At 33.2% G+C, this 25,570-nt stretch overlaps 1 protein-coding gene across 2 annotated transcripts in view; it reads right to left on the bottom strand.

Annotated features, from left to right (window-relative positions):
- Positions 1-25,570, bottom strand: part of LOC139514128 (centromere protein F-like) — a 31,656-nt gene that overhangs the window by 2,017 nt on the left and 4,069 nt on the right. Inside the window, exons 2-15 of one of the 2 annotated variants that reach the window (XM_071302881.1) lie at positions 24,330-24,492; positions 23,202-23,414; positions 22,478-22,688; positions 21,932-22,053; positions 20,815-21,163; positions 19,509-19,660; positions 19,084-19,296; positions 16,323-16,474; positions 15,712-15,839; positions 6,143-15,186; positions 5,006-5,197; positions 3,751-4,137; positions 1,202-1,321; positions 112-268 (exon numbers count right to left, since the gene is read on the bottom strand). In XM_071302881.1, coding sequence (XP_071158982.1) covers positions 112-268; positions 1,202-1,321; positions 3,751-4,137; positions 5,006-5,197; positions 6,143-15,186; positions 15,712-15,839; positions 16,323-16,474; positions 19,084-19,296; positions 19,509-19,660; positions 20,815-21,163; positions 21,932-22,053; positions 22,478-22,688; positions 23,202-23,414; positions 24,330-24,467 — 11,578 coding nt within the window. In that variant the 5' untranslated portion in view covers positions 24,468-24,492. The remainder of the gene's footprint in view (positions 1-111; positions 269-1,201; positions 1,322-3,750; positions 4,138-5,005; positions 5,198-6,142; positions 15,187-15,711; positions 15,840-16,322; positions 16,475-19,083; positions 19,297-19,508; positions 19,661-20,814; positions 21,164-21,931; positions 22,054-22,477; positions 22,689-23,201; positions 23,415-24,329; positions 24,493-25,570) is intronic. The other variant, XM_071302882.1, reaches the window with a different exon arrangement.

Genomic DNA, 25,570 nt, shown 5'->3' with positions numbered 1-25,570 from the left:
CTAATTTTACATTACATTACAAACATATGGAATGCATCTTTAGGTTAATTCTATTTTTCATTGATGTTTAAATTGCATGTAATGAGGCATTATTTATTTGATTACAATTACCTTTTAATTTATGAGACAAAGCTTTGACTGTGGCAGTCAGACGTTTGTTTTCAGCCTGCAGTGAATTCCTTTTAATAAAGGCCTGTTTACAATCCTCAATAACCTTGTTTTTCTCCTCTGTTAATTCTGTCACTTTGGCTTCTAATTCTTTTATACTCTGAAATATTGAACAAAAAATATGAATACGGTGGATTCATTATTATTCGTTGGATACGGATTTTGTTGGTTTTGTGGAACAAGTGAACCACAAATTCAAATGTTCAATGAATACCATATTTGCAATAGGATTTGTAAACAAAGATTGGCAAAAACACAGGATCGAATATCCACAAATATTGAAGTTTTCAGCAATCCACAAAAATAAATGAATCCACAGTTACCACAAATGTAAATCAACATCGGAATCTAGGTTAAAATTTTCGTTCAGTGCTCCAATTAGCAATAGCCATGTCAAAGGATAAGTAATTTTTCTGTGAAACAAAAAAGTTATTATCAAAATAAATAAAACATTTTGACCTTGAGGTCACAGGAAGGTCATTTTAATATGCAAAACAGTCTTACACAGAGTCTTATTGAAATAAACCTTCATGTAAATATAACATTCCAGTGTCAAAAGATAAAATTTTCGCCCAGACCTGTGTGTATGAAGAGAAGATTAAATACTGCCAAAACATAATGTCTCCTTCCTTGAAGATAAGACACGGTTACCTTTCTTTCATTTCTTTAACCTGACAGGGGAGGGACCAATAGATTTTATACTGTATAAATGACACACACACACTGGAACACGATATCCAATCTACTATTGCAGATGGGTCATTGAAAATATTCCATGCTAGAAAGAAACATGCATTTAATTGAATGAAAATAGATTATTCTGTCTATTTTAACATTGTTCATAAAGAAATGACATATGAAGAAGACAGAGTACCATTATTGATCAAATATATACTATAGATTATTTTCATATTTATACCAACTTTTGACTCAGGATATTATAATTTTTCAACAGATTAACTTTTTGGCAGTAGGACATACTGGTACTTGGTCAAGCATCCCTGACATTGTATATAAAACAAAGTGAACTTACTGTCTCATCACTGGATTGAGATTTTCTTTCTAACTGTTGACGTAACTTCATATATTTTGACTTCTCTGCTGTGAGTTCTGTTTGGAGCCGTGAACATCTGCTTTCCCATTTGATCAAAACCTTAACAAAAATACCATAGTAATGTTATATTTTTCAATTCAAATAAGTATGTAACCACAATGCATTTTTGTATGAATTTGACATTCTCTTTTCACTTGATCTTTCGTTTTATATGGTGTTTTTTCACATTTTTGCAGTTGATAAATGTATATTCAATTGATCATGTTGATTAATACATTTTTTTTTATATTCTAAAGAGTAATTTAAACAAGAACATTGTATGTGTAATGCAATCAATTCAATTCTTTATAACTTTAATAATGGTTTAGCAGAAGCCATATGTGAAGATGTACCGATTATCAGGTTATCTGCATGTTGATATCGTAAAATATCAGCTGCGAGACATAATATGAAGCTTTTTGTCGAGTGAGCGTAGCGAACGAGATCAAAAAGCCTTCATATAATGTCAAGCAGCTGATATTTTACAATATCAATATGCAGATAATCTGATAATTGATTTATCGGGCTATATTTGCGTGTTTCAGAAGTGTTTTCTTTGTTTCACCAGCACACAAAAGATGACTTGATAAGTTCGGGTCAAAGTTATTAACGTCGGTTCAAACATTATGACGTCGCTGATATGTCCGGGTCAAAGTTATTAAGGCCGGGTCAACGTATTTGACGTCACAAAGACATGATACGGAATAATATTAAGAGCTGAACAGAGTGATATAGACAGTGGGACGACCGATAAAATGATATATCAATTATGGTTGCAACTTTTCACAGGCTTAACCCCCTTTTACAGCAATCTCATAAATTTGTATTGTGTCATTTCATGTAAAAACAAATAACCAAAAACGGCAAAATTTCTTTAAAATTACCAATTCAGGGGCAGCAACCCAACAACGGGTTGTCCGATTCATCTGAAAATTTCATGGCAGATAGATCTTTACCTGATAAACAATTTTAATCAATGTCAGATTTGCTCTAAATGCTTTGGTTTTTTAGTTTTAAGCCAAAAACTGCATTTTACACCTATGTTCTATTTTTAGCCATGGCGGCCATCATGGTTGATTGGCCGGGTCAACGGACACATTTTTTAAACTAAATACCCTAATGATGATTGTAGCCAAGTTTGGACTAATTTGGCCCAGTAGTTTCAGAGCAGAAGATTTTTGTAAAAGATAACTAAGATTTACGAAAAATGGTTAAAAATTGACTATAAAGGGCAATAACTCCTAAAGGGGTCAACTGACCATTTCGGTCATGTTGACTTACTTGTAAATCTTACTTTGCTGAACATTATTGCTTTTACAGTTTATCTCTATCTATAATAATATTCAAGATAATAACCAAAAACAGCAAAATTTCCTTAAAATTACCAATTCAGGGACAGCAACCTAACAACAGGTTGTACGATTCATCTGAAAATTTCAGGACAGATACATTTTGACCTAATACACAATTTTACCCCCTTTCAGATTTGCTCTAAATGCTTTGGCTTTTGAGTTATAAGCCAAAAACTGTATTTTACCCAAATGTTCTATTTTTAGCCATGGCGGCAATCTTGGTTGGTTGGCCAGGTCATCGTACACATTTTTTAAACTAGATACCCCAATGATGATTGTGGACCAGTTTGGATTAATTTGGCCCAGTAGTTTCAGAGGAGAAGATTTTTGTAAAAGATTACTAAGATTTACGAAAAACGGTTAAAAATTGACTATAAAGGGCAATAACTCCTAAAGGGGTCAACTGACCATTTCGGTCATGTTGACTTATTTGTAAATCTTACTTAGCTGAACATTTTTGCTGTTTACAGTTTCTCTTTATCTATAATAATATTCAAGATAATGACAAAAACTGCAAAATTTCCTTAAAATTACCAATTAAGTGGCAGCAACCCAACAATGGGTTGTTTGATTCTTCTGAAAATTTCAGGGATGATAGATCTTGACCTATTGAACATTTTTACCACATGTCAGATTTGCTCTAAATGCTTTAGTTTTTGAGATATAAGCCAAAAACTGCATTTTACACCTATGTTCTATTTTTAGCCATGGCGGCCATGTTTTTTAATGAAATGGGAATTAAAACACAAACTTTATTCTAGATATCCTAGGAATCAATCAGATGAAGTTTGGTTAGAATTGGTTCAGTAGTTTCAGAGGAGAAGATCTTTGAAATAGTTTACGACGACGAAGACAACGGATGCCAAGTGATGGCAAAAGCTCACATTTCCTTTTAGGAAAGGTGAGCTAAAAATGGAGCCAACAAGCTCAATTAAATTTAATAGATAAATTCTAACAATTGGAAAAAAATCATATGTACTTAAATTGATTCTGTAAATTCTCCTAAAAAGAAACAGTAAAGATATGGTTGTGGATTGATGAATCATAAAATGATTAATTGATATATTGTTGGTTGCTTAATGTCCAGTGGCAAATATTTCATGCATGTTCAGGACGAATCATAAAATGAATCAATACCTCAGAAGATTTTTGTATTTCCTCTTCTTGTGCCTGGATTTTCCCTCTATATTCTTTTATTTCTTCTTCCATTTTTTCCAGTGAAGATTTCAATTCCATCGCCTCATTACTAACAGCTTGTGTTTCCTCTATCTTACTCAAAGAATTTTTCAATTTAGATATTTCCTCTAAATGTTCCAAACTGAGTCTAGACATTTCCTGAGAATTCGTCTCCTCAAGTTTCTTTATCTCTGTTTTATGTTCCGCATTAATATTTTTGATTTGTGCTTCATAGTTTTGAGACAAATTCTTGATTTCTGATTCATGGTTTTTAACACAGATTTGCAATTCTTTGTTCTTTTCTTCTATCTGTTTCTCCATTATATCTGTCTTCTTGTGCATTTCAGCCTGTGAAAAAAAAACAAACGCATTTTTTTCAACAATCATTTCATTCTAGTAAATAAAACTGCCTATTCTATTTTTGAATTTAAAAATTAAAATTGTTTCTTGAAATAAAGTTTTGGGTACTCTATAGGAAGAGAAATTGGAGTTGTTCGCCCTCCTAGATGAATTCCTGTTGATGACCAAGAATCAATTAACTGATTTTTAAGAAATATTTTTTTGTACAATAAATTTATTTGAAAGAAACTTTTAAGAACCACACTCAATACATCGTTTAAACTTTAAGATGTCGTTTCTGATGAGAAAACGGAGGTCAAGTTTAAAAATGACCATTTCCTTTTTAGCAGTTGTAGTCCAAAATAGATTTTAAAATTGTTTGAAGTTTTGACAATTTCACTTTTTCTGTTCAGGTATTATACTGCGGATTAATTAAAATTCAAGTGATAATAGTTTTTATTGATTTCATCAGTATATGTACACCACAAATTTATGTCTTTGGTAAACAAAGAACTAAATGCTTGTATGCAGACTTCGGCAAAACCATGAAATTAAATATCCAGGAATATACAATGTTTCCTCAATCTATAAAAATTGTCAGCCCCAACAAATAAATGAATAGTGCTCTTTGATTGTTTAAAAAATTGCCCTTTGCGTCTTTGAGAATATAAAATTGAGAATGGAAATGGAATGTGTCAAAGAGACAACAGCCGACCAATTACCAAAAAACAACCAAAGGCCACCAATGGGTCTTCAACACAGCAAGAATCCTGCACCCAAAGGCTTGCTTCAGCTAAACAAAAATGTGTACTTGTTCATTGAAAATGGACGTCATACTAAACTCCAATACATATAACATATTCATCAGTTCACTTACCTTTGTAGAATCTAGTAGCTGTTTAGACTGTGTATATCTCTCTTGGTAAGATTGTGCTTCTGTCAGGTCCAGTCTGAGTGAACACAGAATGTCATCTTTACTTGATAATTGTGATTCCAGTGTTATCAGCTCAGTTTTACAGGTATCTAACTCACTAAACTTGTTTTTCAGTTCATTTTCTGCATCTTTCACCTACAGAAATCATTATGAATAAACAGAATGGTGAAATGCGTTAGAAAACAATGTTTTTTTAAACTTTAAAATTAACTGTTCCTTATTGAATAAACAGATGCACTATAAGCTGTTCAGTTCGTGTTGATAAGTCTTTATTTTTCTTTGTTGGGTTTTGTGTACCATTGTTTGTCTGTTTGTCTCGTTCTTTTTTTAGCCATGGCATTGTCAGTTTACTTTTGATTTATTAGTTTGAAAGTCCCTCTGGTATCTTTTGCCCCTCTTTTTTATCCCATAACTAACCCATCCCCTGAAAGTTTATCATTAAAGTCTCATTGTATTCATATAATATTGGCCAGAAATTCTGTTCATCTAGTATGTCCATTATGCAACATCATGTCATGGAAATGTATAGAATCAGAAAGGTGACATTACTGGACAGTAGAGCCGTGTACAAAATTGAATCAAACTCACAATTATACTGCTTAAAATATTCCTGATATTATTTTTTATTCAGTTTTTGCTCATATGAAATGAAAATCAGAAAAATTTAGATGTTGTATTTGGTCATGCCAGTATATGTTTTAGCCTTTCGGAATTTGTTTTGATATTTCTAAGTCTCTATTAAAATTCATTCATAAGTTTTGTTTACAATCAATGTGATTTACAGCACAATATATTGTATTGACAGTATTGTTGAAGACTGTATGTTGATCTCTAGATGTTTTTTATCTATAGGGTTTCTATCTCCTTGGCAACTATCCCACATTATAAGTTATATGGTTCGCTACTGACTCCCTACAGATCCATAGAGGGGAATAAAATCCATGAGGGGATACGGCTTCCGTCCTCACCCCTATGGATTTTACAAACCCTATATGGATCCGTAGGTGGTCAGTAGTTAACCTTATAACGAATTTATCACACGCTGTACTTCATTAGTAATCTTGGACTCTATACACTTACCTCTAACAGTAAGGCATCATTAGTCTGTTTAAGGCTTGCTTTTTGATCTTCAAGACTCAAGAACTGTGATAGAAGTTCACCTTTCTCCCGTTCCTGGGTAGCATTTTGTTGTTCTAATTTGATATTCTCACTAGTCAATGATAGCACTTCTTTCTGTAAAGATTTAACTTCCTCAACCACCTGTTCATATTTTTCAATTGATTGAGAGCTGTTTTCAGAATTTTCCTTTAACTCTGCAAGTATTTGATTTTTCTCTGTTTTCAGTTCACTTTCAGATTTTTGCAATACTTCATATTTATCTTTCAATTCCAAAAATTCAGCGTTCAGTATATCAATTCTATCAGTAAGGGAGATAACTTGATTTTCAAACTTTTTACACTGGTCTTGGGATTCTGTAAGATTCTGCTGCAATCTACTGATCTCCACTTTTGATTCATCCTCCTCTTGCGATAGAGACATTTGTTTGTCTTGTAATTCCATCAGTTCAGCGTTTAAACTTTCTATTCTATTTTCTAGTTCAACTTTATGCGTGTCCCATTCTGATTTCTCCTCTTGATATTGAGAGTCTTTATGAGACTCGATTTCTCTCACCTCCTTATTCAACCTCTCAACCTTTGAAATAAGGTCATTATGTTCAGTACTGGCAATCTTCAGTTCTGACTCCAAAGAAGACTTTTCTGCTGTAAGAGCCTCATTGTCCATTTCCAATCCTTCAATGACGTCTTTAAATGTCTCAATGTCAGAATCGGCTGCCTTTTTCTCCTTTATTAATCCGTCTATTTGTTCTGTCAATCTTTCTATTTCACCATCTTTCTGTTCTGATTGGTTAGTTAAAATCTCAATATTTTTTCTCTTTTCCAATAGTTGGTTTTCCTTTTCTACAATAACTGCTCTCTTAGCTTGAAGGGACTCCTCATATTTCTTAATGGTGTCATGAAGTTTTTCCAGTGTGTTTTTGAAATCTGTGAGTCCAGCTTTTGTTGTTGTTTCTACTGTTTCAATCAAAACATCTTTCTCTTGCGCAATCGTTTCTACATCTGACAAAAGTCTTTCCCGTTCATTCATAGCCTCTTTCAGTTTACTGTCCAGCATATTGGCTTCTTCAAATAATTTACTTTGTTGATTTTTACTCTCTTCGAATTCCATATTCAAATGCTGAAATTCACTTTGTAAATTGTCTTTGTCAGTTCGTACATTTGACAATTCCATGTTCAAAGCTTCAATTTCCATTCTCAAATTATCTGAATCTGTTGTCAAATATTTCACTTTTTCCAACAACTCAGATTTTTCTACCTTCAGTGTTTTATTGTCAGATTTGAGTTCACAAAGTTCCGACTCTAATCTTCCTCCAGCAACATTCTTTTCTTCATCTTTGCTCACTAGCTCATCATGGAGATTTTTCCAATTTTGTGCCTCATTTTCGAAGTCTTTCATCATTCTTTCACTATCCTTTAATTCTACATCTTTCTCCCTCAGTGAACTTTGAACTTCATTCAGTCTGACTTCCAAATCGGACTTAACATTTTCAACTGCTCTTAGCTGATCAGTGAAGTCAAGATTTTTATTTTCCAGATTCTTAATTTCAATCAACATTTGACTATATTTCTGTTCCAGATCTCTGCATTTGTCATTTAGATCAGATTTATCAGTACTAAAATTGTCAATTTCTTGCTGAAGTTGTTGTACTGTTCCTTCAAGCTCTTCCTTCTGTCTTTCTGACTCCTCCACCGATTGCTGGAAACGTTCCTGCAACTGGTCCCTTTCCTCTTTGGCTATTGTGAGTTGACTTTTTACTTCCTGGTTTTCATTAGAAAGGTCATCCATTTGACTTTGAACATCTTGTGAGAATGTTTGTGTTGACATAAGCTGAGATTGAGACTCTGTAATCTGTGAGGCTAAATCATTTTTCTCACATTCCAGAAGCTCAATGCGATTGCGTAACTGTTGAAATTGATCTTTCTGCTCATTCACTTCTGAGATATTATCTATAAGTTTATTTTCTAGATCTTCCTTCTCCTGTTGAAGACTCAACATTTCTTCTTCCAGTAAATCTTTACTCCTTTCACTCATTTCCTTATCGCTTTGTAAACTTTCAATTTGATCGGTAAGTAAACATACTCTTTCTTTCTCTGAATCGAGTTCAGACTCTAAGTCAGATAATCTGCTGGACTTAGTTGCACTTTCTTGGTCATATTCCTCATTTCTCTCCTTCAATTGAAGTCTTAATTGCTCCACCTCTCTCTGCACTTCTGTAACTTCTTTCATTTGGTTCTGCTCAAGAATGTTCTGAGAAGACATACTTGATTTCAGATCCTGAATTTCTATCTCGTTTGTTGATACTGTTTCATGCAAACTATTTATATCTTTGGTGAGTTCTTCTATTGCTTCATTTTTGTGTTCCAGCGTACTATTGGTTGAAATAAGTTCATTTTTCACCAATGACAATTCATCTTTCATTAACTGTAGATTTTCATTGGACACTGCCAGATCCTGTTGTATTGCTGTAATGTTTTCTTCTAAAGATGTCTTTTCAGACTCCAGATCTGAACATTTTCTTTCACACTGTACCAGATCACTCTGTAAATCTTTTAGATTTTGTTCAATTCCAAAGGATTCTTGCTTTCTTTCACCTGACTCGGAAGAAAGAAAATCTATTTTCTGTTTTAAATGTTCTGTTTCAGATTGAAGTTCAGAAACATTTTTCTCCAAATCAGTTATCTTAGTCTGAAGAGAAATATTTTCATTGTCTTTTTCCCTTAATTTAGTATCTTCCTCCATCAATTTACTTTTCAAGGTAGATAACTCCTCCTTCAAGTCAGTAATTTCCTGCTCAGATTGAGATTCAAGTTCATCATATGATGTTTTTGTAGACTCCGTCTCCTTTGTTATATAAAGCAGCTGTTGTTTCAGATCATCTCTTTCCACTGTTAACTTATTTATCTCATCATCCATGGATGAAATCTTTGTTTCACATGTCACAAGTTTCTCCTGAAGCAATTGGACTTCATTCTGCACTGTTTCCAAGGCAAATGTAGTTTCACTGGCAGTCATCTCTGTACTTGCCTTCTCTGAGGCCACTGATGACAGGTTCTGTTGCAGATTTGATAGTTTTTCTTCCAATGTCTCATTTGTTCTCTCTAGTCTAGAAATATTTTCAACAAACTGATCTTTTTCAGCGAGGAGACAATTAATTTCACTTTGAGAATCTGCAATTAATTTGTCTTTCTCTACAACAGATAATCTAACTTCTTCAAGGTCTCTGTGAACTTTCTGTAATTCCCTCTGCTTTTTACTCATCTCTTCCTCAAGCTTTTCCTCGATAGAAGTAAGATTCTGTGACATTTGTTCCATCTCCATAACCTTTATTCTACATTCCTCCTCAGTTTTTGTAACAGATACTTGTAATTCTTCTATTTGTGACCGAAGATTACAAATCAGTTGGTCCATACCATTCACCTTTTCTTGATAACTTGCTATTTCTTGATTACATTTCTCTATTTGCTGTTCAAAGTCAAGTTTCATATTCTGATGTTCACCAACTTCATTTCTCAGACCAGCCACCAACTGTGACTCCTCAACACTCTTGACATTAGATATATTTTTCAAGTCATTCAACTGTGATCTGACCGACTCTAACTCCTTTTCTGAATGTGAACATACATCTTCAGCCTGAGACAACATCAATCTAAGTTCATCTTTTTCCTCTTCTAGTTTATTCTTTGTTATACTCAGCTGATTCTCAAATTCAGTCATCATGCTGTTCTTTTCCTTCTGATGCATGTCGATCATCTGTTTCTGCTCCGAGTCGTCAATTTCTTTTTGAATAGAGAAATTATGAATCTCTTTCTGTAAACTGTCAACTTCATCCTCCTTTTCCTTCAGATTATTTTCCAACTTGGTAATTTTATCTGCCATACAAGATTTTTTGTATTCAGATTTATTTTTGGTATCATTAAACAATTTCTCTTTACTGGCGATTTCTGCTGTCATCTCTTCCAGTTTTGTTTCAACTTCAAACAAGTGTTCCTCTTTGTGTTTCAGCTCCATCCTGACAAAAGTCAGCTGATCATTTAACTGTTTAGTCTCTTCTTGGAACTTGCTATCTTTGTTTTCTGCATCTGACCTGGCCTTTGTAAGACTTTCTTCCATCTCTACTAACTGATGTTGGAGTGAGTCTGATTCTGATTGACTACTGCTTATTCCTAGACCAAGTTCTGCCTCCTTTGTTTTGGATAAGTTTAATTCTTGTTGTAGTTGCCACTTTTCATTTTCTGTTTTCTTCAGTCTATTTTGGATGGTCTCCAATTTGTATGACATTGCTATCTCCAGATCATCTTTCTCCCTACTTAGTTCCTTTATTTGACCTTGTGTATCTAAAATCTCACTTTTAGAATTTTCTAGCTGACCTTGAAGTGAATCGACCTTTAAATTAAGTTCATGAATCATTTCATTGTAAGATTTTTCCTGCATGCCTGACTGTTCATTTTGTGTGGTAATGTCATTCTCTAAGTCTTCTTTAGATTTTTCGATCATTCCAACTAAATTTTTCAATTTTTCAATTTCAGTAGTTTTCTCTCCCAACAATTCATCCTGCTGATTAAGTTTATTCCTACAGACACTGAGGTCATTTTCAAGTTGATCTTTTAAATTCATTAAATTGTCCTTCTCCTCATTCAATGCTGTGAACTGATTTTGCAGTGATTTGAGTTCACCAGAATTGTCAAGAATTTCCTTATTTTGAACTTCCAATTTACATACAAATTGTTTTAGCTGGCTTTCTAGATTTGAAACAGTGTTCTTACATGTCTCTATTTCATCCTGATTTTCTAAGCACAAATTACTGGCACTGTCTAGTTCCATACTAAGTTTACTCATTTCATCTTTCAGATCAGTTTTCTCCTTCAATAACTGGTCAATCTTTTGTTTTAATTCATTTTCCATGTCAGTGCCTTTTGTTTTATGAATGTTCAGAGTTTCACTAAATTCTTCTAGTCTTTCCTTCAAATGAACATTTTCTGATTTAGACTGATTGAGTTCCTGCTTCAGAGATTCATTTTCTGGTGTCAATTTTTCACATGTTGCTTTACTAACATCCAAGCTCTGTTGCATGTTTTGTATTCTGTCATTAAGTTCTTCAATATGAGTTTGTTTTTCATCCATCTCTAATTCCATCTTTTCCAATTTCCCTTTGAGTGTATTAGATTCAGTAGAAAATTCATTTTCTTTGTCGTTACATTTCTGTAAGACTTCTTTCAACTTACTTTCCATCAATGTTGAAGAATCCTGCATTGTTTGACTAAATTCGTTCTTTTCTAACATTTCTTGAGTTAAATTGTCCAATGACTCCTGTAGCTGAGCACATTTATCAGAAATATTTTTACAATCTGCATTTCTCTGTTCCAAATCAGCTCTATATTTCTGTACTGTTTTCTCCATATCAACTATGTTTATCTGTAATTTCTGTAGTTCATTAACTTTACGTTCCAGGGTATCTTGTTTGAATTCAAGTTTGATTCTCATGTTTTCAATATCCTTACACGTACTGGCAGACAATGACTCCTTCTCTGATGTTACATTCATCACTTTGTTCTCTAAATGTTGTATAGCCTCACGATGTTTGGCCAGGGTGGACTCTAATTCATTCATTGCTTTGTTTTTATCATCAAGTTCTTCCATCAGACTAGAACATTTATTATTGAGTGACTCAGTCTCCTCTACCCTAATAGACAACTGTGCCCTAGAACTTGTCAGCTGACTTTCTAATTCAGCCATGTGTTTTGACATCTGACTTGTTCTCTCTTCACCTTCATTCAGTTTATCCTGATGAGATTCTAGTTTTTCCTGCAGCTGCATGCATTTCAATTCCATGTCTTGTAAAACTTGACTTTTTGTTTCAAGGTCTTGTTTCAAATTATTCACAGTTCCATCAAGACCTTCACATTTTGTTGTCAACTCTGATAGTTCCTGCTCTTTCTCTCCATAAGAAGCATTCTGGGTTTCCATTTGATTTTTAAGTGTCTGAGATTCTTCCTGGAGACATTTCAGGTTATCTCTCTCTTGTTGGAGACATGTCATCTGTTCTTTCATTGCTGTCGTCTGCTGGTCAAATTGTTCTGAAATGGTTTGATGTTTCTTTGTAAGATCTTCATGTTCTTGGTTAAGATTATCTAACTTTGACATTGCATTATTCAATTCTTCTTTAGCAGCTTTTAAATCTGCGTCTTTACTTTGTAATGTATCTTTAAGGTTGTTGATTATCTCCTCTAATTTTTCCACCTTTTCTTGGACTCCATTCATGCCTTCCTCTTGGTCCTCCAAATCCATCTGTAACATGTCCTGTTTTGTTTGCATTTGTTGAGACTGCTCATTCAAAGCTTGCTTTTCTTTTATCAATGATGATTTCTCCTCTTGTAATGCTCTAATCAAATCTCCCTGTTTCTCTTTTTCAACATTCATCTTCTCAACTTCCTCCGTTAGTTTTGTATTTTCAGATGAAATGTTTCCCAAAGTCAATGCAGTTTCCTCTTGTAGCTTGTCAAGATGCTTTTTGATTTCCAACAATTCCTGATTTTTCTGTAATACAGTTTCCTCTGCCTGTTGCATGTGAGTCAGACCATTGCTGTGAACTTGCTGTAAATCGGTCAGTTCACTCTGAAGATTTCCAGCTTTTTCATTTAACTGTTCATGTTCTGTTCTAAGATCTGACAAAGTCTTGTCCAAAGCCTTGCAGGATTCCTCTTTACATTCCAATAGATTCTGTAGTTTGTCTCTCTCCTCTGTTAGACATGAGATTTGTTGACTAAGATTTGTTCTATCATTATCATGCTTCATATTCAATTCTCCAGATTCCCTACCTAAATCCTCCATTTCAGTTGTCAGCTTCAGAAGTTCACTAGTTTTTGACTCTAAAGCATCACTGGCTTGTTGAAGCTGCTCATGCACTTTGTCACAATCCTCGTGTAAAGCTGCCACTTTTTCTGTCAGTTCACTGCACTGAATTGAGATATTTTCATTTTCAGTTTTAGCCTCCTGCAATTCACTTTCCAATGACAAAATATGATCCATTTTTATTCTTAGAACTTCATCAAGTTTATTTTTGCTGATTTTTTCATCCTCTAGTTCCTGCTTCAGATCTGAGACTTCCTTGTTCAAGGACAAATGTTCTTCAGCTGCTTGTTCGTTGACCTCTTCCAACTGTTTACAGCTTTCCTGAAGTTCACTCGTCATCCTGGTTACTGTTTCATCTGCCTGTTGAAGTTTAGCTGTCAAATCAGACACTGATGTATTTAGTGCCTCATTCTTTTCTTGTAATACTGAACAATCTTTCATCATCTTTTCAATGTCTGTTTTTCCTTCAATGTCTCTTTTCTCCAAGTCTTCAATTTGTTTCTCTTTTGAGCTTACAATTTCTGAAAGCGTGTCCTTTTCCTCTAACAATGTCTTTAGCTGTTCATTAATTTCTCCATTTTTGTCCTCCAGTCCTTTAACAAGGTTCCCACTTTCTTCTTTACTTTGAGACAGTTCATTGATCACCGATTCCAATTCAGAATTTTTGGCATCTACAGTTTCAGATGCATTGGCAAGTTTTTCTGTCAAATTTTCCACTTGAGATTTCAGACTTTTTACTTCCTCAGTAAGGCTCTGGAGCTGTTTCCCAAAGCTGGTAGTCTGAGATTGCAATTCAATCACCTCTTCCTTCAGGGATTTGATTTCATCTTCTTTAATAGCAACAGTATTTTCTGATAATTCTAATTTTTCCTTTAGTTCTTTAACATGATTCTCCATTTCTTTAATAGTCTCATCTTTCTTAGAAATTTGACTATCAACTTCTGTCTGTAATTGCAGAACTTCTTCTTTCTTTATCTCCAGTTGTGAATTTGTTTGAGATACAGCATCATTTGCTTGTTCTAACTGTGCAGTCTTGGTATGTATTTGTTCTGCGAGATCCTCATATGATTCAGTCAACTGGATGGATTTGCGATGAAGGTCATCTTTTTCGCTTCTTAACTCAGAAACTGCTTTTTCTAATTCGTCTATCTGCGATTGTTTCTGTGTGAGTATATCAGTAATCTTTTCCTTCTCATCAGAAACCTCCTTGGCCTGCGATCGGACTGTTTCTAGCTCAGTAGACATGATCTGCAAATCTTGTGAAGCCTTGTCTTCAACTGTCGCCACCTGTTGCTTCAATTCTGTCAATTCATTGTCCTTCTGTGTCAATGCTTCCTTAATCTGATCAATTTGAGAAGTCAAATCACTAACTTTACCAGTCAGGGAGTCAACACTTTCTTGCAGACTTCCATTTTGTTGACATTTTTCATCATGGTCTTTTTTCATGTCGTTAAACTTTTCACCAAACTCGGACAATTCTTTTTCTTTACAAACAAGTACATCCTGCTTCTTTTCTAAGTCTGTTTTCAGCTGGTTCACTTCAGTTTCCATCTGTTTGACTTTCTCCAAGCTCTCGTATGTACAACTATCGGCCTGCATCTGAACGGAAAGTATCTGCATTTCTAGGGAAGTTGTTTCTTTGATTTTCTCTTCCGTTGCTGTATGAGCCTGTTGAAGTTTATGATGGAGGTCGGTAATCTCTGCCTGCAATTCATTTTCTCTGTCTTCCTTCTCTTTCTCTAGTTTATCCATATTACCCTGCAGCTCCTCAATGGTCTGGTCTTTACTTTCCACAAGTTTCTTGAAGTCCTGAATCTGACTGGTCATAGTCAGATGACTAGAATGTAGTTGATCATGTTTTGTGGTGAGACACTGATAATCCTCTGTACTCTTTGTGAGTTTACCCTGTAGAGTATTCAACTCTTCCTGGCATTGGTTTAACTGATGATTAACATTCTGTAATTCTTTCTCCTTTTTATCTATTGTAGCTTTGTTATCACTGATCTGGTTCTTTAATCCTTGATACTCGTTCTGCATTTGTTTATACTCTTTTTCCATAGATAACATTTTCTCTGTAGCTGTCTTTGCCTCATTTTCCCTTTCCTGGAGGTTTCCTTTTAAGCTCTGTTCTGTCTGCTGCCAGTTTTTCTTAGCCTCTGTAATTAAATAATGAAAAAACATTAATACAAACATTTGACAAAGGAGGAAAATGTAAAAAAAAAATCAAAGGCATATTTTAACGCAGTAGTCACATTATTATTGATAACAATAATAGCTATAACAAATAAATTAGAAATAGAAGGTAGGTTTTGATATTTTGCTTTCTGAACAAAATGTAACTATAGTAAGAAACATTAGTAATCAAACTTCTTGCAGAATGTTTTATTTTCATAAGTGTTTTTTTTTTTAATTTATTTAGAAAATCTTCATTTTCAGCTACTGTAAAAGATGTTGGTGATTCCAGGAATAAAATTCACAATTTAGATCCCTTACTTTTAAGTTATATACATGAACAACAGATTTTTTTTTCTCAATGAGACTAATGGAGGTGGCCAGTGTATTTCTTTAAATTTGGAGAATATGTGTAGGCTTTTTATCCCAGGTTTCACCTTTTTTAATGATTTTTAGGTTGATCTGTCCTTTAAAAGTTTAAAATAAAATAATATTTCCCTTTATAATACCTTGCATCATTCTGTCTTTCTCTGTAATTGAATCTTTAATAGTTTTCTGTTCATCCTTTAATTTTTCTAGCTCTTCTGTTTTGAACTCCAACTTCTTTTGGTGATCTGCTTCTGACTTTTTCAGTGCACTGAAAAAAATATATAATTTTACATAAATTTTGATAGAAGAACAAAAAATTTAATTTAACATTTTGTACTATCAACATGATACAAAAATTAAAATAATGAATCAATCAGTTATTTTCAAATTTTCTTTTCATTAATTTTTTTTTTTTTTTGATTATATAAGCAAAAATTCTTATCTAAATGTGTTTATTAAAAGCTCAAACACAGCAACACAAGTCAACTAAGAATATACAGTATATTTTCTGTATAAGGATAATCAGAGGTGGGAACAAGAAAACCACTAAAATAAAACAGCAAAAACCAACTCATGTTATATAACAACCAGGTATGATTAGATGATGTAAAGTCTTTCAAAAGTCTATCCAAATTAGTATTGCAAAGAATTCTGCACCAGCCGGTGCTACAGGCCGACGTGAAGTCCTTACTGTTGAGATGAAGAACAACAATAAAAGCACTGTAAGATATCACTGACTATAGGGACTTACGTGATAGCTTCCTGAGTATGTTGTAATTCCTGCTGAGCCATCTGAGCTCTCTGCTGTAGTTTACTCTGTTCTGCAGCAGTCTGCTCAGTCTTTCTCATGTAATCCTGGTGTTCTCTCTGGCTTTTATCTAGTTCTATCTGTAGCTTACCAGTCTGTCAAAAAAAGAAATCAATATCAAATGTTTTATCTTAGCTTGAGGCAACTGTATTCACAACTTATAAAATCCCAAGATTCTCAGGACAGTGGACATCATATAAATTGTAAGGTGAGCCTACAATTCTAGAACTTAGATATAGGAAGATGTGGTATGAGTGCCAATGAGACAACTCTCCATCCAAATAACAATTTATAAAAGTAAACCATTATAGGTCAATGTATGGCCTTCAACACAGAGCCTTGGCTCCCACTGAACAAGCTATAAAGGGCCCCAAAATTACTAGTGTAAATCAATTCAAACGGGAAAACCAACAGTCTAATTTAAGTATAAAAAAAAAAAAGAAACAAGAAACACATATAAATTACATAAACAAAAAACAACTACTTTAAATCAGATTCCTGACTTAGGACAGGTGTAAACATCTCAGTGTTCCAGCTAGGATTTGAAAATAGAGGGGCGCGTTTTTAAAAAGGGCACTTTAGCGCGTTCTCACTGAAAAAAATCAAATACTTAATATTTCTTGATGCATGGTGGGTCTAAGATGAATTTGCAACGCAATGCGCTGCGTTGTTTTGTAGAATTATTTTTATTACACTTGTGAAATGAATTGTGCATGTCAGTTTAAAAACTTCACATAAATCTGCAATACAGTCAGGAACAATACTTAACATTTTCTCTGAAGGCCAGCCTGGATCCAAAAGTTTTTTCAAGGGCCCTGTAGAATTTTTTTAGGCCTTACCAGGTTTGTTTTTACTGCAGGCACATACATATTAATAGTCTTGAATGTTCTTATATAAAAGCCAAAAATATATGTTTGAAATACCTTATACATGTAGCTTGTTTCTTATTATGATGGAAATAATAAAGGAATTAAATAAACATGAGTTTTTCAGAATTAAAATCCATTTAACCATGTATTTTCAGACTGGTGAACTTAATATATATTTGTAATATTATTGAAAAAAAAAAAAAGCCCCCCTTTCCATATCCCTAGATGTAAATTATTTTAATAAAAAAAAGTATTATCAGTTTCACTCCAAGTAATTATTATAATTTTTCACGAATGAATCTTAGCAGTTGTAATCAAAATGATTTCCAAAATGAAATTCCTACTGTCTATAAATAACAATGAAATGTAACTGTTTCCTGTTAATAAGGGGTTTCCCGAATTTTCCCGCCAAAAAGCACATGGCTTTCAACAATTGTAAACAAAGCATTCAATTTGTGATCATGGATTACAGTTTTAATTAATTTAATTTGGATATAGATATTCAACTTAAGGTACAGTCAAGCAATGTTTTTACTTTCTTCTGGATTAAAACTAGTTTGAAAGATCGATCAGTTTAAAAAATAAAAACATCAAAACAAAAACGATCTGAATTATGAATATTCAGTGACCCATAAATTTTTTGAACTCTGCTACGGAGGTCAAAGTTACATCATGTTTCGTTCACATTTATTTTATAAATTATATTTTGCATCGTCAGGTGTTAAAATAATCAATTCATTTAACTTCGATGTTTGGTGCTTCAGGGTAAAGGGATTAGACAGGGTCGTAAATTTCACCTGATTAAGTAATTGACTCTAATCAAATAGGTGATTATAATCAGGTAACAAGTGTCAACAATTTTAATCTGTTGTCTTAATGAAGTGTGTGTATAAAGAACTCAACAATATGGCGACGATATGAGGAAAAAAGATTGTTTTTTAAACTTTTTTCAAAAAGGCAGAGGGGCGCAAAATTTCAGGGGCGGGGCGCGGCGCCCCTCCATTTCATGCTAGCTGGAACACTGCATCTATAATGCAAGTCAGTTGGATGTGTACTGGTTAATACCTAAGTCTGGGAGAACATGGTTTATTCATCGATTGTAATAATTGGCTTTGAACTAAATTTCACTATCTGTGAATACTCTTCAGGCTTTGTTTCTTTGCTAGTATAGCAATTTTGTGCAATGTACTGATCTTTTTAGTTAAGCCAATTACAAATGATTTGTATGCTGTCTTGTTTCACTACTGTACCAAGTTAATGGATTGGTTGAGCGCTCACAAACATTTTTTAATCCCGCCATATTCTTAATGTGCCTTTCCCAAAGATAGAGCCTGTAGTTCTGCGATTGTTGTTGGTTCATGTCACATATTTGTTTGCCTAAATTGTTTTTTTATAAATGAGGCTGTTAATTTTCTCATTTGAATTGTTTCCCATTTTTTATGTCAGTACCTTTTTTATAGATGACTGCTGACCATATGGTATGGGGTTTTCTAATTGTTTTAGGTCGTACGGTTGCAGATAATTGCTTTTCATTTGAACTCTGGTGGATAGTTGTGTCATTGGCAATCATACTTCATCTCCTTATTTTTATAATATATACCAATATCACTTTCCTGGATTATAAGTATAAAAAAACCTCTCGACTAAGTATAAAAAGAAGATTTCAGTGAGTTATTACAGCCTAAAGCTCTGGAGGTTGGATTTTCAAGATTAAAATGTTAGCTTCTCTTTGATTTGCAAGCTAACAAAATGTTAACATGAAAAGGTAAACATGTTTAACTACAAGAAATAGGCAAAGTGGTGACCAATAATTATGTGATATGCATCTGTTTTACCTTCTGTAACTCTGTGTCTAGCTGTGCTTTTGCATGACTAAGCTGTCCTTCCACTATTGATAACTTATTATCTTTAATCTGAAGTTCTTGTGCTATTTTCTGTCTTTTCTTCTCTACATCTTCACATGATTCAGATAAATTCTGTATCTCTCTTTGTAGTGACGCTCCTAAGTTCTTCTCTTCTTCTACTTTCTTCTTTTGGTTGGCCAGTGCCTGTAATAAAAGTATAGTCATTATCATCTTTGAGGTTCCTTTTATTACATGAAATAATCATTGTTTATTGATGCTCTTGCATATTCTGGTAAAATAAGTAGACAGGATGGTTTTACATGTACATACAAAATGGCAAATACTGTAGATTTATGTATTATTGTGGGTATCAATTTCCATATGGAATGGTTCTAACCGTTCTCTATAATACATACCTGTTCTAAACTTTCCAACTGAAATTGTTTTTGATCCTTCTCTTTCTTTAATCTATCAGCCTGTGTCTCCAACTGTGATATATGCTTTGAAGCTGCAGATGACAAACCATCCTGCCAGTTTCCTGATGACCAACTGCTTATTTCAGAACCTGCTAAGGAAGGAAGAATACAGGTAGGAATTAATACAAAACAAGTGAAACTGCGAGCTACTGCTCACTGATGATACCCCCGCCGCAAGTGGATAATATTAATAGTGTAAAAATATGCAAGTGTTCGGTAAACAGGAAGTTGTCGAGTGATGAATATGAAAACGCATCACACGGCATAGCTGACTTATATAAATCCTGAAACCAAATTTCAGAAATCCTTGTATTGTAGTTCCTGAGAAAAATGTGACGAAAATTTTCAACTTGGCTATCATGTGTAAAATCATACAAGTGTTCGGTAAACAGGAAGTTGTCGAGTGATGAATCTGAAAACGCATCACACGGTATAGCTGACTTATATAAATCCTGAAACCAAATTTCAGAAATCCTTGTATTGTAGTTCCTGAGAAAAATGTGACGAAAATTTTCAACTTGGCTATAATGTGTAAAATCAGACAAGTGTTCGGTAAACAGGAAGTTGTCAAGTGATGAATCTGAAAACGCATCACACGGTATGGCTGACATATATAAATGTTGATACCAAATTACAGAAAGGGTGGATGTGTAGTTCCTGAGAAAAATGTGACGAAAGTTTCATGGGACGGACTGACTGACGGACGGACTGACGGACTGATGGACGGACTGACGGACGGACTGACGGACAGACAGAGGTAAAACAGTATACCCCCCCTTTTTTAAAGCGGGGGTATAATAAAACAGTATACCCCCCCTTTTTTAAAGCGGGGGTATAATTATGTGAGATGGTATATAACAACAATTTCTGGTGGTCTGAAGTTTTATAAATACTCATTCAACACCCTAGATTAAATAATGATTCCAAAACAACTTTCAATCTATAAAAATGAAAAAAACATTCTGCTTTACCTTTTTGATCCTAATTAAATTTCATTTTTATGTTGCTAGCCATAACTAAGATAATAAAGATAGGGGAAAAAAAAGAAGAAAATTTCATGCCCCACAGCCATCAAGAAATTATGTCACTAAAAAGTAAATGTCTAAAAAATCATCAAATTCTGAATTATTTGAAGCTTGCTTTGAAAGACGACCCTTAAATGACAGACTATATGAAAACTTTAATATCTTCACAACTTTTACAATTTAAGACAAAAATGGCTTCTGTCCATGTTTAATATTTGTACCATTTGTACTGCCAAAACCAGGAGGAGCTGAATTCTGGTTATTTCCCTGTCCAAATCGATTTCTGGGGGCCGACGTGTTTCCAAATCCAAGTCCAAACCCTGAGGCATCATTATCTTTCGTCTTATTTCTATTATTGCCTGTACTTCCAATTCCAAATCCAAAAGGATCATTATCAACATGGTTCCTATTCTGAACCATGCTTTGTGTAGCAGTTCCGTGGCCTGGAAAGCTGCTTTGTTCTTTTTTGGTATTAGCTGCATTAAAGTTGTCTATCTTGATCAGCTGATCTGAAGATTCTGATTTCAATTTGGCCAACTCTGTCTGGTATCTCTCAATCTCCTGTGCTGTCTGTTGGCAAAAAAATAAATATATTATTTTCCATGATTGATATTCTGAAAAACAAATTTATTCTATCAGTATTAGTACATTTCAAATTTAACTAAATCCTAACAGGAGTAAATTATTTTTTACACATGTGCTATTTTATGTGTATTTCCTTCAAGATAGGTGGAAAATGGAATTTTTTTCCAAACACTACGATGCAAAATATTGATGTGACTAAATATCCAATTGGTGCTATGTAAAATGGTCCGAGTACACAGTTATTTCGTAGTGCATTTCTTTTAGACAATAAATGTAACTAAAAAATCCCACCTGCGTTTTCTCAATAATATTTTTACAGTGTGTGTTGTACTACTTTTGGGACAAATTATATCAAAATTATAGAAAACTTCATCGGCTCTTAACTCAAAATATGGGCAATTCTATGTTAAGGGGGTCTTGAAATCTTTCGACAGCTTCTGAAGTGCTAATTTTAAATCTTTTTCAGCTGGACCAAACCACTGCTTTACTTTAAAATTCATGACCTAAATTTTTTTAGTGTAATTTCATCCCTCCACTTGCTATTTGAGGCATACAAGTTACAACATGAAGGAATACATTTCAAAGAGGTACTAAAAAAATTGGCAGCCAAGCAACACACTGTCCCCACTAGGGATTACATTCGTGGACAACGAAAATCAAAGGAGGACAACTGTGTACACAGACCTAATGGACTAAATGTCTTTCATGATTAGCTGCAATCTGAATCATAGATCTTATTTACAAAATATTTACCTTCTTTTCAAGATTATTGTACTCTTCCTTTAGTTGCTTCAGTTCTTGAGCATCTCTTTCTCGTAATACATTTATCTGCTGCAGTTTTTCTTGAAGTCCTGAATCAGACCCACTGTTTACACCTGGAAATTAAATGTCTTAATATCATGAATATGTGAAGGCCTTTTCCATGTACATGTACCTGCTCTTTCTACTAAAATATTTATAAACTGATAACATGAGATAGCTTTCATGGTCACTGGAAAGCAACGTACATAATTGGGGATTCCTAGTGCCCTTCAACCATACAAGTACATTTGTTTAGAAAATTTAGGGGAGATCATTTAAACATTATAATTAACTTATATAAGTATATTTGATTTACTTCTTAAAATAAATAAAGATTACTTGTACAAGTAGTACCCCTTACTGGTATAGTTTAACATGTTTAATCTGATATCGGTAAAAAAACAAATGGCTTACAGTTGACCCTTAACATGCTTAACCTGATGATTGAAAAAAAGCTAAATTTGCTTCAGTTGTACTATATACAGTTGACCTGTTTACCTGAAGTAGATACACTGCAAGCACTATCTTCTATTTTTTTAAAGTCATTTTCCAGGTGCTTAATTTTGTCTGTCTGCTGATCTATCTGTGCCCTTTGTTGGTTACTGTACTCCTGTAACTTATTGTGGTCACTAGTTAACTTCTCTAGTTTCTTTTCTGTCTCTTGGTGATCTCTCTGTATCTTCTCCAACTCTGTCTGTGTCTGTGCTGACTGAGAAAACATCATTGAACATAAAATTTTAGTACAAAAAGTTCTACCCTGACGCTTTTACACAAACTTTTTATGTTTGTTGAAAACCTTTAAAGGACATGTGATGTTGTTTTGTACTTTCTTTCATTTTTTGTTAAGATTTTTTTTTTGCCATGAACCTAAAGTTTTCTAAACATTGTGAGTTCATGTAATATTTTATGGATTGTTGTGATACAGTGTACGGGTCTTTCTTCCACTCAAGATTATTGCCCCACACTCCCACCAGATATCATTTTCTCATTTTTATGTCAATCATAAATACATTTCTGTTTTAGAATATATTTATTTGTGATACTGCCCCATGGTCATCATCACTAACATGATTACCGGTAAATAATATTATTTTTGAAAACAAATAAATTGAACATGTTCTTTTAATCTCCATTCTATATTTTTTTTGTTTTAACTTCAATTAAAAATTGATATAATCATGATAATAAAAACAGAGAATTCCAATAAAATATATTCAAGTACTTTTTTAGTTTCAGCATCTAACTGTGACTTTGTATGGGACAGTTTCCCATCCAGACAAGACAACTGGTTCTCTTTCTGTGTCAAATCATGGGCTAATTTCTCTCTCTTTTTCTCTATTTCCTGACATGTCTCAGATAAATTCTGATTTTCTCTTTTGAGTCCTGAATACTGATTTTTCTCTTCATCTACTTTTCTTTTCTGAATTTGAAGAGCCTGAAATACAAACAATAGATTACATCTTCTTATTTAATACACGATTTCTTTAAGTAATGAAAATAATCAGTGTTCAAATTGTCATGAGACAGTAGAAAAGTAAAGTGAAAACATTTCAGTAAAAAACATTACTGTTGATCCATTTATTTAAACAAATACAGCATTCGAACCTATGATTTTTTTTATTAACATGTAATTGAAAACTAAAATTTGTGGTCAACCATTGCACAGATAATAAAAGAAAAATAATATCCCAGGAACAGTGAGAGGTAAAACATATAAATACAAACTTTCGGCATTATTTTTTAAATTATCATTGAAAACATTTAAACTCAACTACAAATGACCATATAAAGTTTCTCTTTTATTGCAAACAAGTTTTTGAAAATAATCAATGTGCTGCAAAATAAGATATTACACGGAACATTGAAGAAGATTTATTTGTCATAGTTGTTCTGTAGGTTTTTAAGCACAAAATGTGAAGAACATTTTTTTGGAGTGTGTTTACTGGTAAGATCTTTTTAATAAAAGATAAAGTTGTCTGATATATTGCATTTTAATTTTATCAAATTTATTCATTTTATTTTGTTCAGGAGTAGTCATTAATTTTTATTATGGTTTAAAGCTAGAAATAAAGCTGGTTTAACCCAATCACATTTTGTGTGTTTACAACTTTGGGTTATCTGTACTATGTTCTGTTTGTCTTTGTTTTTACATTTTTTAAGCTATAGTGTGTAAATGTGAAAAAAAACCAATGTTTATAGTAGTTCCTGCAATCCTTTTCATGTACATGTATTAAGAATTTAACATTTATTCAACAACTTTTCAGAGAGTGGAAAATTATAACTCTCATCGACATTTGTCTCATTGGAAATTATACAACTTAGCTTATGTTTATCTTTATGTTTAACATACCTGTTCTAAGCTTTCAAGCTGAAACTGCTTTTGATCTCTTTCTTTCTTCAAGCGTTCAAACTGTTGTTCAAGTTGATTGACTTTTTGCAATGCCTTATAAGGCAAACCCTCCTTCCATTCATCCTGAACCCAACTCATGGCGTATGTGGGTACAAGCTCCCCCCTGTAATGACAAAATCAAAATTAACAATAAAACCCAGGTTACTGACCTTGTTTTGTTAACATTCAAATTCCAATGGCGTCAAAATCATGTGATGTAAAATCGATCTATCCAATCAAATTGCTCTATTGTCAATTAGGTGATTTTTCAGTCTACGGCAATTACGTTATTTGTTTGTGGGATATTGCTTTAAAAATAGTTTGCAATAATTTGGGGTTTTATTCAACAGGAAACCTCATTTTTTGCCATCCCTTTCTACAGTACACACTGTGACATGGTCTGAAAAATCATCAGCATCTTGTATGCCTGGCATTAAATGCTGGGCTTTTATTGGGGGTCATAAATCACTGGCTGATGGTCAGACTACCTGCTGGGATAATTAAAGGTGATCAACCAGGTGTTTTAAATCTTTTAACAGGTAGAAGGTTTCATGTCTTGATTACATAATATTTAGATGTACAGGTAAATTTTACCTGTGTTTGTCTTTGCATTATTAAGAAAAAATACAACTTTTATTATGCTTTTCTGTTATTTTGTCTGTCAGAATAAAACATTAAAGAATATATTTTTTTTATATTCTTCAACTGCTGTATCTTAAAGAATTAATTTTAAATCTAATATTTGTTCAAATATTAATAAAACTAAATTTTAAATGTAATATATATTCATAACCATCTTCCTATTAATTTGATTAATATCTATTGAAAAGAATTTTTTTTAAGGAAATCAGTAAATAAAAAAAAATAATGGTATTTTTTTATTTTATGTCTCTTGTTCGTTCTAAAACGATTTGTCATTTTAAAGGATTTTGGTTTTATATATAACAGAATATGTTTTGAATTGGTACATGAACATTGTATGTGTGTAATTCCTTCTTTTTAATCTTGTGACCTTGTCTGATTTTATAGGTTAAAGCTCTCCCTTTTTTTCTTTAGTTATTTGTAGCATTCTTGGTATTTTTTAGTCTTCTTTTTGATGTTTCACCAGTAAATAAAATATTTGTTAAATATTTATTTTCTTTTAATCTTGTAAGGCCGGCTTGTCAGATTTTATAGGTAAAAGCTGTTCGTTTTTCTTCAGT

This window comes from Mytilus edulis, chromosome 3, assembly GCF_963676685.1.
Source record: "Mytilus edulis chromosome 3, xbMytEdul2.2, whole genome shotgun sequence".
In the NCBI taxonomy this organism is placed as follows: domain Eukaryota; kingdom Metazoa; phylum Mollusca; class Bivalvia; order Mytilida; family Mytilidae; genus Mytilus; species Mytilus edulis.
The sequence above is the reverse complement of the archived record's forward strand: the minus strand, read 5'-3'. Positions and strand labels throughout refer to the sequence as shown.